The sequence below is a fragment of the Lampetra planeri genome, chromosome 28 (assembly GCF_965212315.1).
Source record: "Lampetra planeri chromosome 28, kcLamPlan1.2.h2, whole genome shotgun sequence".
NCBI lineage: Eukaryota > Metazoa > Chordata > Hyperoartia > Petromyzontiformes > Petromyzontidae > Lampetra > Lampetra planeri.
Window position 1 is genome coordinate 3,581,508 of NC_136134.1, and position 20,073 is coordinate 3,601,580.

General features: G+C 43.9%; 1 protein-coding gene across 6 annotated transcripts in view; it reads right to left on the reverse strand.

Annotated features, from left to right (window-relative positions):
• LOC144728326 (calmodulin-binding transcription activator 1-like) overlaps window positions 1-20,073 on the reverse strand; it is a 630,428-nt gene that overhangs the window by 56,743 nt on the left and 553,612 nt on the right. For all 6 annotated transcript variants that reach the window (XM_078607684.1, XM_078607683.1, XM_078607681.1 and 3 more), the window contains 2 exons: window positions 12,332-12,459; window positions 1,104-1,297 (listed from right to left, as the gene is read on the reverse strand). In XM_078607684.1, the coding sequence (XP_078463810.1) occupies window positions 1,104-1,297; window positions 12,332-12,459 (322 nt within the window). The remainder of the gene's footprint in view (window positions 1-1,103; window positions 1,298-12,331; window positions 12,460-20,073) is intronic.

Here is a 20,073-nt window from a genome sequence, read left to right on the forward strand (position 1 = left end):
TCAGGTCCATACGGCGTACAGCCATTTTAATACGGGCAAAAAAATAGCCTATTTTTTGTATTTCTCTCTTGTGATGGGACTTTGTAGGATGAACATTGAGATTTATAAGGGCACGAGGTGACCAATAAGGTCTGAATTGGTCTGTAATAAGGTAAGGGGATGACAGGTATGCACATTCAAAATGTGCATTTAGCATAATGTAGTTCGTGCAACACATACACAGGCTGAGCGCAGGAAATGCAACTTCAAATTTACTTTAGTCAATTGCAGAGTTTAAGCTTTGGCATGGGGCATCTAAATCCAATGGCTTAGCTTGGGGTTTGCAAGTTCAGTCGGCTTCGTATGGGATTTGTACGTTCAATATGCTTCGGACAGTTTGTGTAAGATCAACAAGACATAATTGTTTTTTTACCCTTCTATCTGGCAACAAAACTGACACCTTTTTACAAGGAGTCATGTTTGCATAGACCGCAATACCTGCAGTCATAATACAAACAAAAGAACATAACTCTGATAATGTGCACTGTCCTTGAAGTTGATTGGTCCACACCCGAGACAGCTTTCCTTAGAGCCTAGTCGCACATGGGTTGGACCAGATGACGCCAAAAGGCGCACAACTCAAAGACAATGCACCATCAGAGTATGAGAGCTCGGGGCAAGCATCTACACTATGGGAACCTCATTTGCCAGTAAAAATATGATAATTGGTTTTTTACCCTTCAATCTGGCAACAAAACTGACACCTTTTTACAAGGAGTCATGTTTGCATAGACCCACCACTGCTGGCAGAAGGGCCTCCAAGAGAGGAAGTCCTAGAAAGCCCCTCTGGAGGGTATTCAGTCGGTTCTCCAAACACCAGCCAGACGACTTGGAAGCGGTGGGCATACCCAGACTTGACCCCACCACACGCAAACCTACTATCAACTACCTGCCGTGCACCCATTTATATTGCCGTGCTGGCAGATCGAACCGGCGACCAACTCGGATCGCAAATCCCGGCGTGCCAACCGTTACGCCCGTGGCAGGTATCCCACGTCGTCCCATCGGAGCCAACGACGTGTGACAACAGAGGGGGGCCCCCTCGCCCGCGTCGTAGGATGTACCTCCACTTGATGAGCGTCTGGATGAGGCGCGTGTAACCTTGCGCGGCAGCCAGGTGCAGCAGGGTCATGCCCCGGAAGCTCTTGGCGTGCACGAGCCGCTCCGCCTTGCCCCAGCACGCGCTAGCCATCATGTGCTCGCACACGGCGATGATGCGCTCCTCGAACGAACCGCCCGCCTCTCCCGCCGCGCAGCCCTGACAGGAACGAGAGAGAGGAGAAGAGAGAGAGAGAAAGGCAACAGTGATGCACCATCCTACGCTGTCAACCTATCCAATGCTTTTACTGTAAGATCTGACCATGTCCCACACCCCCCATTAGTACGGTTGGCTATGTGCGATGCAAACGAAGCTCAAAATACATGTCTGTCCAGTGCTCGCCGAGCTGCCTTGGATTCTGGTTGCCGAATGAATGCATTATAAGGTCGCCCTCATTACACACAAAGTGCGTGCCACAAATGAACTACATTAACTTTCTGATCTCATCAAGGAGCATAAACAATCACGCGAACTCCAGTCATGCTCGCAGCAGCTTTTGGCTCACCATCGAACAAAGACTGTCACTGCATCACGCGCTTCCAGATGTGCTTCTGTGGCCGTCTGGAATGCTCTTCCTTCCGATATTAGGAACCTACTGGAGCTATGCACTTTTAAATATAGATTGAAAACTCATGGTGTCTAGATGCACGAATATCCAAACCATGTAACGCGTTACAGGCATTGCACCAGTGAACAACTTTTCCACAATTCACTAATAAAGAGGGCATCACTTTTTATTGCTATTAACTCTTTTTTTTTAAATAGTCAAGGATGATGATGGTGACAACCTAAAACACTGTTCAGGAAGGCAAAGAGAAAGCACCTCAAACGTCATTCCCCCGTGATGGCTCAAGGACAACTGGTTTTCATAGAGTCGTCACCGACACACTCCACATTGGTATCTCAGTCGCAGCGTGTCTGTGACCCCCATGTGAACAACACAGTACGGCAGCGTGGTGCTGCGAGGCGAAAGAGAAGCGAGATTGAGCGTGAAGGACCTCTGACTGGCGCGGTTGACTACGTATGGTGTGAAAGACGTTGAACAAACATAACATACAAGGAGGGAGCTTGGACCTGCCATGGATCTGCCCTTATGCACGAGGCCTTTAGAAGAAGGACGACGTTGGGTTAATTCTGAAAGGAAAGGTGTGGTCTCACAAATAACTCAGGGAATCACACCCTGGGGTCCTGTCGCTCATTTGGTGCAATGCAAAACGCCGGCTGAAATGTTTAATCAACACTGTTATATAGAAGGGAACATGCAGTCTTAATAAAAAATATAGACAGCTCGTATATTTATAACCAGGAAATAACCCACTGAGATAGTGTTTCTTTTGCAGGGACATCTAAGGTAAACTGCAGGCAAAATAAAATACTTTACAAGGTACATAAAAAAACAGTGTGAATAAAATCAATATACAATAACGTGATAAATATCGAATTCATAAGTAATGCACACATACTTTTACAAACTGTTGCTAACTTCAGATAGTGTTCAAGTGACGAAAGCTGCCAACAGCAGTATAATACAAGAAAAAGGTAAACATGTGCAAACGTTTTAATTAATATTCTTGACGCTCTTGGTAGCAGTCACTTAAAAAGAGATTGAGGTCAAACGCTGTGGTGTAGGGGTCAGCACACTGTGGATACGCAGAGGGCGAGTTTATTAAATCCCCCCTGCCTCCGTCCACCCAGGAGTGCAAATGCATTAACACCGCAGTTAGTCGATCGGGAAGGCCACGTGGTGGCGGTGGGGTAAAGTGCGAACACTCCCGACCTCTTCCAAAACATCTAGGCAGCGTGGAAGAGTAGGCCAAATACCATCTTAAGTGGGTCACTCTGAGGGCTTCCTCAAGCGGCGGCAACCCCTTCCATCAACAGCGGTGTGAGTGGGGTAATTTCATCTTTGCGCCTTCACATTTCCCGCGCGGTGGACAACTGCACGGGGCTATTACTGGAAAAAGGAGCGACAGAGGGCCGCACCCGTTTATACGCAGTGCGCACTCTCGTCACTCCAGGAGCCGCATGAGTGGAGGCGCGCTCGCTGCTATGTGACCTTGATCATCTCCAGTGTGCGTGTTGGGTTTAATGCGGAAACGGGGGGGGGAGAGAGATTTGCCCGAAATGATGACAGTACCTCGCTGGTTATTCATAAACGTCAATAATAATATCGTCAACGACCGCTCAGAATGACACGCTCCGAATGTGTTCCACTGCCTTCTGGTATTTACGCGCTAAAATGAAAACTTTCCCATGGACGACCGCAGGCTCTGGATTCAAGTGACTTAGCGGCCAGTTGCGTGCGTGCTCTCTGCGTTCATCAACTTACATCCTCGCCTGTATCTGGCGAATGAGCTGATGGCCAGAGGCTTTTAAGTTCACTCCAAGTTCAGCAACGAAATTCGCCACGTCAATAAACGGCAGCAGGGGGAGTAGTTTCCATGAAATCCATGAGGATGAAGGCCCATAAAGGAGTAAGTTCAGGTCCAATAGTGCGGTGCTGGTGTGCGCGTGTAGTTTAACTATTGTCAAAGGGTACATTGCTCGTATTAAAAAAATCTAAGACTTATTAGCATTGAGGACGTTTTTGTTTTTTCAATATCTAGCAAGGTTGGCCAAGTAAACAGTTCCAATATTATGAGCTTGAGCATTGTCCTGTGTATGCATGTTAAAAGCTACAGTGAAAAATCACAGGATCTGATATTGATCAGTCTTCTTGAGCGTTTTCTTTTAAATGCATCAGCTAAATCATATGTGAATAAAATTGCAGCATTTACCAATGAAACTGCTCATCCAACAGTGCTGTCAAATCGTGAGGGATGTTAAAAGTGTGGACATTTCTCGTTGCTCCGCCTAATGGCTTCAATTCAAGCCTCATCACGGATATCTCAGTTAAACTAAATATAATTTAAGCTAAATATTTCTCAGTGACAAACAAGCAACACGTCGTTCCTGTTGAGACAAAAACTGAAAAACGACACACCCTTGCGAATATTTCCACGCTCCATATTTACGCTCAAGAATGAGCAAACGAGCTGCTGCTCCTTTGCTGCAATGGACTTGTTTGGTTACGTTCCCACGACGTGGGAGTGACGAGGCTGGCTGTGTAACTTGGGAACGCAAGGCCCGCCTGCCACCCCCCCGAGAGGCATGCAACCACCCACTGAAGCCACCGTACCCCGGGGGAAGTGCACGGCGAGTGCTTGTGAGCCATCGCTTGGCAACCAGAGAGCGCTAATTCAGAGCTGGACCTATGCACGACGGGCACATTGCCACGTTAAAGAGGTCGGCGCATTCACACAAACATTGCATCACGGAGATGTGTGAGGAGTTATCCTTTCATTGTGCTGAAAATCACAGTGGCCTTTATGCAGCGGTCTATGTCCGTGTGTATTGAATTGCATTACACTGTGGGAAGCGGTAGTGAAGCGGTTAGCGCACTGCGCTACGAACCCGGCGATACGAGTTCAATTCCCGCTAATTGCCAACACCAGTGACGATTATCTGAACCAGTCCTGGGCTTCTCCTCGGTCGACTCAGCCTCAAATGAGTAGCTAGTGTGGTGTTTAAGCATTGCCACACGGGAGACAAAGGTGGTCACGCATTGTGCCTTCATAGGTGCTCGCTAACTGCACTTGCCCCAACAGTATGTAAAGGCTATACGGGGGACCTTTGTATTGTTTTGTATTTCATTAATATATTTTAAATACAATGAAACTAATTGAAAAGTAACTTTAAATTATACCATTATGATAAATACGAACTTTTTTTAATTAGAAGTATACAGGAGGATGTCTAACTTTTGGAAAGCCACACTAAACCACTATAATGAAAAGATTGTAAAACGACAGGTTGGTGGTAGATAGTAGGAGGTGGTTGAATTGTTGCCAAAATCTGAAAATTACTGACATTTCCTGTTCATATCAGGCTTTTTTGAGGTTGCATAAATTTGCCTCGATAAGCAAACAATTAATGCATCCAGAAGCAGTATTAACCAGCCCCCACCCCCAAAAAGTCTTCCCCATCAGCAAATTCTTTAGGCAAGGGGTGCTCTGATCACCACAGGAGACCCACCATGATACACAATCCCTGCTTAAATACTGAGTTTCTTTTCTTATTGTTGTTGCTGTTGTTGTAATTTGAACTTTAAATTGCTCCGGCAGCATAGCCAGATTGTGATTAAAAAAAGATTCCACTGGATGTAATTCAAGGTTCCTTTCACGAGCCAGTGATATAAACCAATGTGAATCCCCTATACTATTGCAATACGCATACGATTTCATTTCCAGTCGGAGAATATTTTAAATTATTATTGATCAAATTTCACCAGTTTTTTTTTATTTGAAGATGATTCAGGCTGTGTGCACAGTACATCATTTGCAAACTAAATGTCGGGATAAAAGTATTAATGCGCTGCACAAATATTGCCATGATTTTAACAAACTTGCACTAAATTCACAGGAACATTTGTAAGATAGCCAAATATTTACCTTTAAATTTCACACATATCACACATTAGGAGAAATTGTGAATGAAGTGATTATAATAGTGTAGTTGTGTTTTCACAAAAGATGGATTGCTGAAAACTGTGGTTGAGAATTTGAATATGAATATAAGTTTTGCAATTGATCATTGGTCTAAACAAAAATAACTCTACGGTGGCCGGGTGGCTCAGATAACAGAGCGATAAGCTGGCACTGCAGAACCTGGGTTCAATCCCAGCCAGCTGCCTGTGACTAAACTGGGCTCTCAAGTGTTTGGAAATTATGGTCTTAGCCTGGTCACCCATAGCTGCTCACCTCCCCCCCCCTCCCATCACATTACATTTGGTTCTGCATTTCATTCGTCTCAAATTCAGCTCTGAGAATGAAAAATATAAGTTTGACATGTGACCTACATTACTCTCAGCGGCAGAGCGGATGGGAAAATACTTCCTTGACCGTGCGGACCAAAGGTTACTTTAAGGGATCTCAGAGTAAGCTCTGCGATATCTGCTTTTGAGGCCTGTTCTGTAACATGAACTATGTAAACTATAGCTGGCAGATTTGACAAAAACAAATGTCTAGCTCATGAGCTGATCTATCCATCGTGTGTCTCCTTCGGACACGCCACGTGTGTATCAAGTCCCTCTGCTTAATTGAGGGGCATAATGTATGGCTGATGGCGGATAAAAGTCTCCAGGTTGTTTTAACGCTCTGGCAGTTTGAAATATATTCAAGACTTAATGCAATGATTGTGCCCGAACAGATAAGAACCTAATGATTTGCATGTCCATTCACTTGTGTTTTAAATTAGAAGGCTTCTCCAATTGATTTATTCTCATTCAAATCAGGAGGCATTTGGGTTCATCTGGGTTTTGGTAAAATATGAATGCTCGATAAAAACGACCCCTCTGAAATATCCTGGTGATAGAAAAAAACAATGGTATTATTTTCACAACGGTAACAAGGTTTATTCATTGATGCCAGATGGCGAGATACTGAAAGAGCAGATCTTGGTGGATGGCCTTTGTTGACTTTGTTGACTTTGCAACGGTTCCACGACACAGGAGATAGCAGGATGTGAAGCCAGGTGCGGTGGCATCAACGGAATTGATGGCCACGACCTTGTGACCTTGAATCCCAGCAGTCTTTGGCAGCAATAACTGCATACAACCCGAGTTCAAGCTTCAACCCAACTTTCGATGTGATTAACGAATGTAAATAGAAATAACCCAAGAGTATGAATGTAAATATTTGAGTTAAAGGGCTCAATTTTACTGTAAAAGTGTTAACAAAACATGGCCTTATTTTGAATGCTAAGTAGGCAGTATTTGTTAATCATGACTATGGTATTAAAACTACATGGTGTTTCTACACCACTCAAAGTGCCTTCCTCTGAATTTGTATTAATCGATTCTAGATTTGAAGCTTTCGTGACTGCAAGGAATCATCTTCTTAGGTTTTTTCGGTAAAGTCACGTAGAAAGTAAAATAAAATAAAAACAAAAATCACGACGTTTCGGAGGCAACACAAGTCTCCGTCATCAGGTGGGACCGTCACAGCCAGATTAGCTGTATCAAGTGAGGCAATGATTCAAGATGTAATCCCTTAAAAGCGAGTTGAGGGGGGAGGGAGAGGGAGGGGGGAGCTCATCAGACTATGGTAGCCAATGAAAGGAACGTATCGGGAGGGAGGGGGGGCGAGGCCAAAAGGGTGGGCGATGGACGTGGAAGCGCTTGTGCGCAAGCGGCCAATTACTGCACACGCCAACACAATGGAGCGATTGTGCGCAAGCGGCCAGCCACTGCACCCGCCAACACAATGGGCAGAGAGGAGGAGGGGAGGTCTAATACACATGATAGACACTACTGAATTAAGTTTTGCTTGACAGATTCATATTTATCTCTCTTCCCCTTCCAAGGCAAATTTACAGACGCCAAGGGGCTCCACGAAATTGTGCCAGCCATCCACTACCTTTAGCGATCGTCGTACACCACGCATACGTACAATGCGACAAAAGGCACCACGGTGGTGAGATGTTAACTACCTTGCCTGGTATACAGTAGGTTGTGGGTTCGATCCCGACCCTGACTCATGTATATTTGGAGTTTGTATGTTCTCTCCGTGGTCGCGTGGATTTTCATCCGGGCACCTTCGGGTTTTCCCTCCACATTTAGAAACACGCATTGAGAGAATTTGGCTGCAATAAATGTCCACATGATAAGCCACTTCATTGAGCTATAATTTGTGGGCAGGTTGCTTCTGAATAAGAGCTGTATAGCTCAGGAGGCTTTACCTGGTTAAATATTTTTAGTTTGTAATATGCATGTATACCTACCATCTGCTACTGAGGTTTCCGTGTCATTCCTCCTTTCATTCAGCCTTGTTTAGAAACAATGTAAAGCCAGGCGAGATATACCCACTCAACATTGTGTGCCCTTTCAAAGCCAAAGGCCAAGTGTGCATATCAACCGTTCTTCCCCACTAATTTACATGTTGAATGAGCGCGATGTCCATCTGTAGTAGGCATCGCCAACACGGCATGATGCATGGCGGCACAATGAGACTTCCAGTCGCTGACGCTTGATGAAAATTTAAATAGTGTGGCAGGTGTTGGCATTTTGACACGGTGAGAGGTGATTCCCCGTTGGTAATTACCAACGCAGCAAGCAACTGTAGACATCGCTATGTAATGTGCAATTGCAACGGTGATTCTTGCTGTTGTTTTAAAAACACTTATGTACTTTAATGCGTATGTTTTCGCGACCAATATTATCCACAACAGAAGTTTTTTTGGGTTAGATCACGTAAATATAAATGTATCGTTAAACCCGGCACCACCCGATACAGGCGGTATGTTGTGGGTTTTACTCTCCAACACACCGGTGTGCTGTACTAGTAACGAATTGTCACGTTCTGTTTACGTGACAAACCTTACTAATTGGCTGTGTCGGGTGGTGGCGGGTTTAACGACACATTTATATTTATGCGATCTAACCCCAAAACCCTGTATTATGGACTTGTGTACTTTACACTTGTTGGCAAGCTGGGACCTAGCAAATGAGTAATGCACATTCGTGTGTTAGTGAAGTATTCATAACCAAATATCTCTTAATATCAGGCGGGAGGTGTAGACCTCATGATTCATAAATATTGATAAGTGCTTGGCATTGTTTATGCATATCCGCAGCAGAAAATCCTATAAATATGCAAAATCCTCATCAATAATAACGTGCGTCATTATTTTTTTAGGGTTTAATTAACACTAAAAGGCAATATAAAACAATGAATTATCCACAAGCTCTACGATTAGTCAATTTGTGTGCATATTTGCGCATGCAATTGATTAAAAAAGCATTATAAAACATATGTCTTGATGCAAGAGAGACATATCTTTATATTCTACATTTTTTTAAAAAGTAAATGCGCTAATGATATAACAGAACCTACATTGTGTAGCTAATTTTATTTTCAACACTCCACGGAAGATGTTTACAGCTGATATTTATAACGTCAATGTAAAAAACATAGTTAATGAAATTGTGTAAACAAGCACAAATATTCCCTATTTATTATGCTTTGATTGGTTTAGGTATGCCACAGAGCATTCGTGGGATATGTGCAATTAGTTGGGTAATGTGAGTCCAGTTTGGGGTGACAGTATTGTCTACTTACGAGTAATTCCCAAACATCAAGTGTGGCTCATGTGGTGACCGAGCAATGGACATTAAATATATATATACAATCGATATATTGACTACTTTAACATTGACTTAGCATTACCTTGACGGGGTTTGATGTCAAAATTTCACCCTGGATGTCTTCTATGAATAGTGTCAAAGGATGTGGGATGTGTCTAAACTCATGCACATGTAATCCATGACCGGGGCATACATCTCGAGCCTGGCTATAAGCTCTGAGAAAAGAACTCCAAAGACACCTCTCGATTTGGTCACCTCGACATTGTTTACACATATATAGTGACGACAAGTCGAAATATAAATACAATGTTGACGTATTATAATGTAGTGACATCGCGGATGTCACTGTGTAATGCCGGCCCTGGAGGGGCTCGGTGAGCACTGACTGACAGCGCTGGATGGCACCACGCTCTGCGTGCAGTGCCGACCCCTACAGGATAGGGTGTGAGAGTGCCGGCCATGGGAATGGGGTTACTCCGGGACATGGCACTCTGGTTGACCCCGAAGGACACGTGATCGGTAAAGTCTACACAGGGCCCCCAGGTAGGGGCTAGGGGTGGTCACGTGTCAGGTCCGAGATCCTGCTCGAGCATTCTCGAAGGTGGGCGTGGACAAGGGCGGAACCAGCCACGCCACAGAGGATATAAGCCGGGTCCCCGAGAGGGACCGGCTGCTGTTGCTAATCCTTGAAGAATCTACGTTCTACGTCCTACAGAGTCTCCAACACGTGGACCTGGACCAAAACTGTGGTCCGGTCCGTTGTAGCTAGTTACCGTGTAATTAGTGCGGTTAGCCTGGTGGACCACCACTATATAGTACGTCTCAGTTGAATCCACTACAATAATAAAAAATAATTCAACAGAAAAGAGATTGAAACGTCAACCAAGGCAATCGTGCCATGAGGTCTGGCATATAAGCGGGCTAGCTATCACGAGTACCATCCGACACGCGAAGAGGGAGGATGCCGCCCCGTGAGATCTTTAGCACTTGCCAGTCATTCTTTATCCCGAGCCACGAATGAAAAAAACATTTTCCCCCCACCCTGTACGCAAATAGCAGCCTATTTCGCAACTGGGACTCCACACTCAGTCGTCTGTTTATCAAGACCCGACTAAAATTAGAAGCAAATCGTCCCGTGTAGTAGTAGTAAAAAAGCCCGGGTGTGCGGAAAAGATCTAGCCTCTGAAGTAACGTCTTGGGTGTCGCTGACGTCACTGGCAGATCAGCGGACTCGCATCAGCAAGGCCAGCTATATTTGCACCCTTTCATCAGCGCGGAGGCAGACTTTCTCTTTTTTCCATCCCAAGTTTGGGATTCATGACTGAACGGGGGGGGGGGGGGGGGGGCAAGCGGCCATCTGCGCAAACAGCTGTGGCCACCGTGGGTTTCCAAAGGTTCATTCATCAAGATTGTGTTGTTGCAGAAATACATGAGTGGAAATTCGTATGCTTGGACTTTTAAAGATTTCGTACAATAACGTAGCAACCACCCCACCCTTCCCACCTAGTCTGTGCAATGTTGTTTTTGTTCATAATATAGGTTTTTTTGGGTAAGATAGCGTAAGTATAAATGTGTCGTAACCCGCCACCACTCATCACAGCCAACCAGTAAGGTTTGTGACGTAAACAACACGTGCCAATTAGTTACTACTTCAGCCCACCGCTGTGTTGGAAAGTATGCCACAACATTTACAATTTGAGTACGACGTTTTGCGGGTAATTATACATCCAGCATCATAGGGCGATTTGCCAGAATTATGAAGAGATCCAAATGCTTCCGGTCCTAAATAGAGCAAGATGGCGTCGTCACTGTCACCCAAACAGGTGCGGAGATCAGAGGGGGGAGGGGGGTTATTGTAATTATATAACAATAGATTGTTAATTACAGTTGATAAGCAAGCGTTGCCTTTACATGGCATACAATTGTAAAGTGCGTTACTTATAATACGCTTCCAGACCACACTAAGTATTTTTAATGTGTTCTAAATATATACTTTTTTAACTAGGGGTATTTTCATTGCATTCTGTATACGTGCATTTATTCCATAAAGGAACATATTCAATTAGCGTGAGATCAGAAAAATTATCATCCTAACTACCCCTATCCCATTTAATTTATGTTGTGTGATAGTTCTCCAAGATGGAAAATAATTGCTCAGACTTGGGGCATTCCACAGAATTACAACTGCCACAGAAGGGATGGAGACACGTTATTAATCCTACTTAGCATTGTTTTAATTTTATATGTACTAGATCATGAACAACAGTCAGCTGGACTTTCTTGTTTGCTTGCCTCTAATGTAGCCAAACGAGGCTTGGTTTTGGTCACAACGTGTAGGAACCTGAAAATATCCTTCCCTTACTTTTGCATCACCATTTCCATCAGAGTAAAGTATTAAATGTACTTCATCTTTATATGTATGTATGTTGAACTTCTTTCGCACTATACGTAGCCAACTAAACACAAAAAGCAGTTCTACCGAAATTCGTTTTTAATCTAGATTTAAAAGTGCATTATAGCTGCCAGTGGCTTCCTAATATCGGATGGAAGAGAGATCCAGACGGCCGCAGAAGCACATCTGAAAGTCCGAGGATGCAGTTACCATCTTAGTTCGATGGCCAGCCAAAAGCCACTGCTGCTGCTGCCAGGATAACCGGAGTTCTCGTGATGACGACACTTCAACAGCAACAGTCAATAAAAAACTACCCACGTACTCCACTTCATTTACCCTGTTCACAATAGCGAACAACTCTCAGATGGGGTTTCCGGTTGTACCGCCTTTTTTGTTGGGCGCGCTGTCCGACGTTTTCACTCCGCGTACTGCGATCTTCTCCAGGAAACCGAATTAATGTTAAGAAGCTCCCAGCACAGTGGACCCTGTGCCGAACGTCGCGCGGCTCGACCCGAAAGTGTATCGGAGAGCCGTCGCGGCACAGCCGTGCAAACCCACGCGGTGAGAAAAGCCTCAGTTGAAAGAGAGAAGCATGCCGAGGAGTTCAAAGACAACTCACCTGCACCTGCGTGCTGCTGCCCTCTCCGCTGCCCGCCATCGGCTTTTGCTGCTGGGCCGCTGTCATCTCCGCCATCCGCCTCTCCATTTGCTCCAGTCGCTCCAGGATGGACATCCTGAACTGATTGTCTGCGGCACCGCAAACACACACAGCGCAATGGATGCAGCGTTCAGCGCAATGTCAGCAGCGTTTAGCATTTCACGGGCAATGCTGGATTCCGCTACATATAACCGGGAATGTTCCCAAGCAACGCAAAACTATTGTTTTCGTGAGCAAGGTGGATCACCCGCAGCTATCCGTGCTACGCTAGCGTTTATTAATGCATTCCTAGGGTTTAGTTTGCACGAGGGTTGGTGGTCATTTACAGATGCAATCGAATTTGGGAATGCACAAACATTTGCATGCACATAACAGGTCCCCTGAGGGCAACTGACAAGTGGGTGAGATGGAATGGTCAATCGCTTTTCTCTCATGACAGATTCCAGCCCCTGGACTAGCACCATGGTCATAATATTGATATGTTACGAACAATAAAATGTTGCTTGGAAAAACAACACGAATAATAATTATCACAAGATAAACAGGATCAAAGGTATTTTCAAGGCATTGTGATGTAATTATAAACACAACATGTACACGTGAATGGTTAATATTAGAGAACAGGTTCTTAGCTCCAATTTTGTAAAATAGCCATCCTTGTATTCTCATTTAGAAAGGATGCCAATTAATAGAATGCGTCCACCAAGGAGATGGAGCGATTAAAATCATCCTCGTGCAGGTGCTCGGCAGACTGTTACATGACAGAACTGTAATAGGCAGCAATTAAACTGTTAAACTAATTTATTTGACCAGATAAGGCCTACTGAGATATCCAGCTCCTTTTTAAAAGTGACCTGGATATCACAAATTATAGCTCAATGAAGTGGCTTATCACGTGGAAATGTATAGCAGCCAAATTCTCTAAACGGACGTTGATTCTAAATGTGGAAGGAAAAACCAGAGGACTCAGAGAAAAATCCACGTGACCACGGAGAGAACATGCAAACTCCAAATATACAAGCGTCAGGGTCGGGGTCGAACCTACAATTTCCTGTATACCAGGCGAGGTAGTTAACATCTTGCCACCGTGGCACCAGTGGCGACTTAGGAGAGGCTTTCGACCAGCAGTGAATTGATCATGGCTACTGCTGATGATGATCAAATGAGAAGTTATTGTGTTGCACAGTGACTGGCCCTTGTCGTGGACGAGGATGTGTGATGCTATAGACATGTTAATCCAGGGATGAACTGTGAAGTCAATTGGGACACATTTGACGCACATCAACTCATGAAAGGGGTCGAATAAGGAAGGCGAGCGGATGGGAGCAGCAGAGATTAACATCGTGTGGTCATCACATTGGCAAAGATGACGGGCTTTTCAAATTTATGCACAGGTGCAAATGTGTATACAACAACTTTTTAGGAGCGTTAGCAAAACATCAACCTTTGTGCACACGAGATAGCTGTGATTAATATTAAAACGGTAACAGAAATCAGCAGGTGTGCTATTTCATGACTCGGAAATTCAACGGTCGACAGTTTATTAGCTACCTGCAGACAGCCTAACATATATCACTGGAAACAAAATAATACATATTTTGGATGATTTATATTACACGAATAGTACTCAAAGCTGCTGTAGTGAGACAGAAAAAAACAGCAGCTGATTAAAAAACAAGAGCTCAATACTTTGGTCAATAGCCCCTAATGAGGCCTCATGTAGGCTTATTGTCGATTTTCATTGTGGGTTTGCTAAACCATTAGATATTTAGGTGCTAAATCAGCATCAAACTAAGACAGTCTGCAAAGATAGAGTTCAGTTTTATCAGATTTGTTTTACCCATAAAATTATTAGCCTTAAGATAGTGTGACAAATGGTTTCCACATCACCGAGTTTCCTTCCAGATCAATAATTCACTTACATTTTCTTTTTGGGTGTACATAAAACGATTATCCAATACACAAGTGCAACACTAACAATTGCTATAGTTGTAGAGAAACTGACCATAATAGACGAATTCACTTGCATGGATTTTTTTAGAGATGTAAACACACTTTTTTTGTGACCAAAGCTGAATGCAAACTTCAGCCAATCGGAATGGGGGGAAACATGGGAAACCAGCTGTTAACCCAGCGATGCAAATTGAACGTTAGAATCGTGTGGAACATCCTCTGTGCAGTCTGGTAAACTAGAAGGACCAGCAAGGAGATGACACTCGGTCAGTTTAAATAGACGATTAAACGTCTGAGAATAGTGTATCTGAATTGGGGAATGAAGGACGTAACTTTGGAAGGATGGACAGGAAGGGTAGTAATGGGGAATTTTCGAGCACAGAAGGGGCACGTTATTATTGTTGGAGGGAGAACCTGGAGGGAAGGAGACTTGAAAACGTCTGGCAAGCTCTGTAGGAGGATGACGAGAAATGTGTAAGAGGGCACGTGGAAAGGAGGAGGTCGTGAAGGTGGTGCCCTAGAGTGCTGTGAGAACACTAGGAAGAATAAACTATTTACAAAATGGGACCTTTTTTGCCAGTATCAAAAGGTCCCATTTTGTAGCTGCTCACCCCGAGCTATAAATACTTCTCATAGTGCATTGTCCTTGTGCTGTTCGCCTTTTGGCGTTCTCTGGTCTAATACTGTTTGAGACGAGGCCCTAAAGAAGGCTGTCTCTGGTGTGGACCAATCAGTTTCAAAGACAATGCATATATAATTATCAGAGGATGTTTGTTTGCATGTTCACCACAAGTACTGAATGTGGTTAATGGGAACTTGATTGCTTGCAAAATGTTTCTGTTTGAACATCTTAACACCAGTTTTATTAATCAGCCCATCTACCGCCCCCCTTTGTTCTCCAATACCCTCCCTCTCCCGCATAATGAATAGATGTTATCAATCCGCTTAACTCAGCGTAGCACTTGCCCCCTCTCGATCCCTCAACAGCAACCCCCCCCTCCCTCCTACCTTGGCTCCCCCTCTTACCCTATATAGTCGCGTTTCTCTATTAGCTCTCTTCACTTATTACAGTGAATTTGGCTCTAACGGTTCCACCTGAAGACGGAAGCTTGTGTTGCCTCCGAAACGTCGTGATTTAATTTAGTTGTTTTTTCATTTATTTATTTTTTACCTACGTGACTTTACCGAAAAAACCAAAGAATATGAATCCTTGCAGTCACGAAAACTTCAAATCTAGAAACAGTTTCATTGACAGAAAGGGTAAAACCTATTCTTATTTTTCATCATAAACTATTTGTTGGAATAGAACTTTGGGGGTGGGGGTTGGGGGGAATCTATTGTTAAATAAAAGCTGCTTTTCGAATTTTCTGAAATGAAATCCTATTTGATTTTCTGACCCCCTAAGCATGAGAGACACATTCTCCACAGTAGATTCCTCGAATATAAAAGCCACATGTTAAACACAAAAATAACATGATCTGTTGAAAAAGTATGAAGAGGTGCAGCTAAGTGGGCAACAAATACATCTATTTGCAGTTTACACCCAAACAATGTCACACATAAACACAGGTTATACTTTAAGCTTACACACCTAGCAATATAAAGCTATATAAATGTGTTATTGGGTAAAAAAACAAAAACGTGACATCCCTCGTGTGTGCAACTATCCAAATCCTTTAAACAATGCTCTTACCGAGTAAATGAATGAGGAGCTTTGTCTTTGTCTACAATACACACTGTAACATAAGTTTAAAAGCAAAACATTCTTACGAGTGAGGGTAACACGCATGACATTGCACCGAGTTCGTCGGTGAAACGTGTTGAGCTGAGACGACGCCTCACGAGGTTGGCATTGGATTGAGGAAATAAAGGTAGGTGAGGGTCTATCCCAGTTCGCAAAGTAAGTTCGTAATACACCTTTTGGGTGAGAACGCGTAAATATAAACGTGTCGTTAAACCCACCATCACCCGACACAGCCAATTAGTAAAGTTTGTCACGTAAATCCTTATTCAAGTTTGGTGACCCCCCAAACTAAGTTCGCTTGGGCAGGGCACGTCGCGAGAATGAACGGGGGCACTGATGGGTGAAACTAGCAGCGGAGAGAAAACCAAATGTAAGGAATGGCCGCAAAAAGAATCGACATCTGTAGAAATGGACTAAATGAGATCAACTTGCGTGCAGGAGCTACAGTTCTGATATGGTGACAGCTTTGGGAAGGCTTTCATCCAGCAGTGGATAGATCATGGCTGCTCCTGATGATGCATATATAAACATAAAATATGGTGGTCAGAATGAATGGGGAACAGCTTCAAAACCAGTGACTTGCTATATTTGGGATTTAAATACAGAGAAACCTGTCTGGTATTGGCCTAAAACTTACACAATGCGTATTACCCTAGATCCACTCAGAAATCACCAGATCCAGCTTAATTCCGATGTGCTTTTGCAAGCCATACCATACTTCAAATCGCATTAAAATTCAGCATACCAAACAAAAGTGTCCTCTATCCAAGGTTAGATTTGAATGAAACTGTTGCTTAACAGAGAGGTGTTTAAAAACCCCGTGGAAAAAAAAAAGATCTGTTGAATAACCACGAAGCAGTGTAGCTAAGTGGGTGACAAAATACATCTCTTTGCAGATTATACCCAACCAATTTCACACATGCACACAGGGTACACTTTACGCTAATGCAACTCGCAACATAAACCTACCGTGTGCATAACTTTCGTTAATTGTCGACACTCTGCATCATTAACATTACGTGAGTATAAGTACACGGAGCGTTTAGGGATGAATGAACCCGTTGTTGCCAAATGGCTCATTACACAGCAACGGACGTCACAATTGATTTTGCAATCGGGCTTGTGTTACAGAAGGGTTACTATGCTAATTACAAACGAATCCGTTTTGCTGGACTGCTCAAATGTAATTCTTAATACTGGTAGGAACCACCTGGTTCCACCAGCCCACAGGGGATTATTGTGTCCGTCCATCCGTCGTGCATCCAAAAATGGGAGGGGTGGGGCTGGGTGGAGAGGGGAGGGTGGGGAGTGGAGGATGGGGAGGGGCTGGGTGGGGAGGGTTGGGCTGGGTGGGGGTGAGAGGGGTGGGGCTGGGTAGGGTGGGGCTGGGTAGGGTGGGGCTGGGTGGGGAGGGGCTGGGTGGGGAGGGGCTGGTCACCCCGTGGTGCCCTTATAAAACTCAACGTTTAACCTACTCACGCCGGCTTGTGCCCGCCCTCAAAGTCGGCCATATTTGCGGAATACACCACGCCGCCGTTGACCCTGGCCATTGACCGAGCAACCCAACGTTCCTACCAGATCCCTCCGCAGGAATGTGTTATGTGGCAGTTCAGAGTCACGATGATAAATTAATTAATACTTGCTAAACACATATAACAAGTTTTTTTGTTGATAACCAGAATATAACTGATGGCAAACTGGCTTGTTAAATCAATCTTTCATTACATTCAGAGTACACGTTTAAAAACGTTTCAAATAATAATGATTTGTACACGAATGAAGTTTTACTTGCCGTTTATATTTTCCTCCATTTGTTTTACAGTATACAACATTTAGTACAATTTATTTGTATGGATAATAATTCGTAATTCTTTGGATATACAAATTCTAGTATTTTAGTTGAAATTCATGCTATAGTTTTTCAGTTTCAGCTGTGGCATCAGAATTGTTAGCTTCACTGTCTGTGTAAAAATATGAGCTTACCATCCACAAAATATCATCATCAGCATCAACCAGGAATAATCCACTGCTAGATGAAGGCATCTCAAATCTCGTATGATCTAGCGGTCTTAAATCCACCGAGCACCTGAACACAAGCTGATGTCCATCTCTTCGGTGCATGTTATCTCAGCCACCTGTACATGAAATTATGCTTCTGAACAACCATTCTCAAATTGAATCACATACTATTTTACAAAGTTCTTTCTTGAAACGAATGGTAACTTTAAACTGACGAAATAGGAACTTATTGTCGAAATGAACGCTACCAATAATTAAGGTGTTGACCCCCGAGAAGACAATAATTGCAGTCATTGAAAGGCTGTTAGTTTTAGAATACAGTTTTCATAATAACACGGAAAAATATGTAATTAAAATACATAGAAGATAAATAAATGATAAATATAAAACTATTACAATGACATTTATAAAATTCATGGCAGCTGCACTCATCAGGCTATAACCAGAAATAAACGAGTCAAAGTTAAATATTGCGTTTTAGTACTTACGTAAAACCAGATTGGGTAATGATTGAACTCCATTTTGACGCCCGGCACTGAACGGATTTCAATGGATGTTGAATCTAAGCCTGTTGGTGACCAATGCATGAAGAATCTATACCGCAGAAAACCGCTTAAATCGTGCCTTCACAAACAACACGAGCATGAAATAAGTAGAGCAAGGAAAAGCCATGTAATGTGGAGGACAGTTGTGTCACAAAGGAGTTTGAGAATATTGCTTTAGATTGACCTGCGGGGAATAATCTCAAGACAGAAATATTTCAAGTTCATTTGTATCTGATTTTGTTGGCCTCAGGCAGTCTTGGAACCTCAAAATAAACTCATAAGATTGATGTGATCACAATGTGTGGTTATAAATCAAGGTTTATAATTATGGGCATATATATAAAAAATGTGAATAATTAAGATCGACAATTTATTTTACGTGACAAAACACCTGTATTTTTCACTTTGCTAATGTCAATATTATTATGATGATCATGATGATGATGATACAATGACAGTATATATCGTATCGTATTGACTCTGAAGAAAATCAATTGGGCTTGGGCAGGGGCACAACGCTTGCAGCGATGATCATTGATGGATGAGACTGGCAACGGAATTCGCAACCCAAGGATGCCCATGGAGGAAACGGAGCGACGAGATCAGCTCACGTGCAGGGAGCGGGACCGAATGTGATGTCCTGGGACCACGAAGTATGGGGACGTCGCCGCGGTGGCGAGATGTTAACTACCTCGCCTGGTATACAGGAGGTCGTGGGTTCGATTCAGACACTGAGGTCCGTTGCATATTTGGAATTTGCGTGTCTATCTCCCCGTGGTCACGTGGATTTTTCTCCGGGTCCTCCGGGTTATTCTCTCCGCATTTGGAATCAACGTGCATCACCATGGCAAGTCACTTCGTTGGGCTATCATTTGTGGCCCGGTCGCTTCTAAAAAAAACACTGCGGAGGGAGCTGGTAGGAACGTTGGGTTGCTCGGTCAATGGCCAGGGTCAACGGCGGCGTGGTGTATTCCGTGAGTAGGTTAAACGTCGAGTTTTATAAGGGCACCACGGGGTGACCGGCCCCTCCCCACCCAGCCCCACCCCTCCCCACCCTCCCCACCCAGCCCCTCCCCACTCAGCCCCACCCTCCCCACCCAGCCCCTCCCCACCCTCCCCTCCCCACCCAGCCCCTCCCTCCCCACCCAGCCCCTCCCCACCCTCCCCTCTCTACCCAGCCCCACCCCTCCCATTTTTAGATGTACGACGGACGGACGGACACAATATTCCCCTGTGGGCTGGTGGAACCAGGAGGTTCCTACCAGTATAACTATATAGCTCAGTAGGCCTTTCCTAGGGGAAAAAAGTTTTAAAATGTTGAATAGTTTAATTCAGCAGTGGTGAAAACATGGATGACACTAACTGTGCAAATGCAGGTGCAGACAAATTTAGTCAATAGCCATCATTCTTTTTTATTATTGCTATTTATTCATTTTAATTAT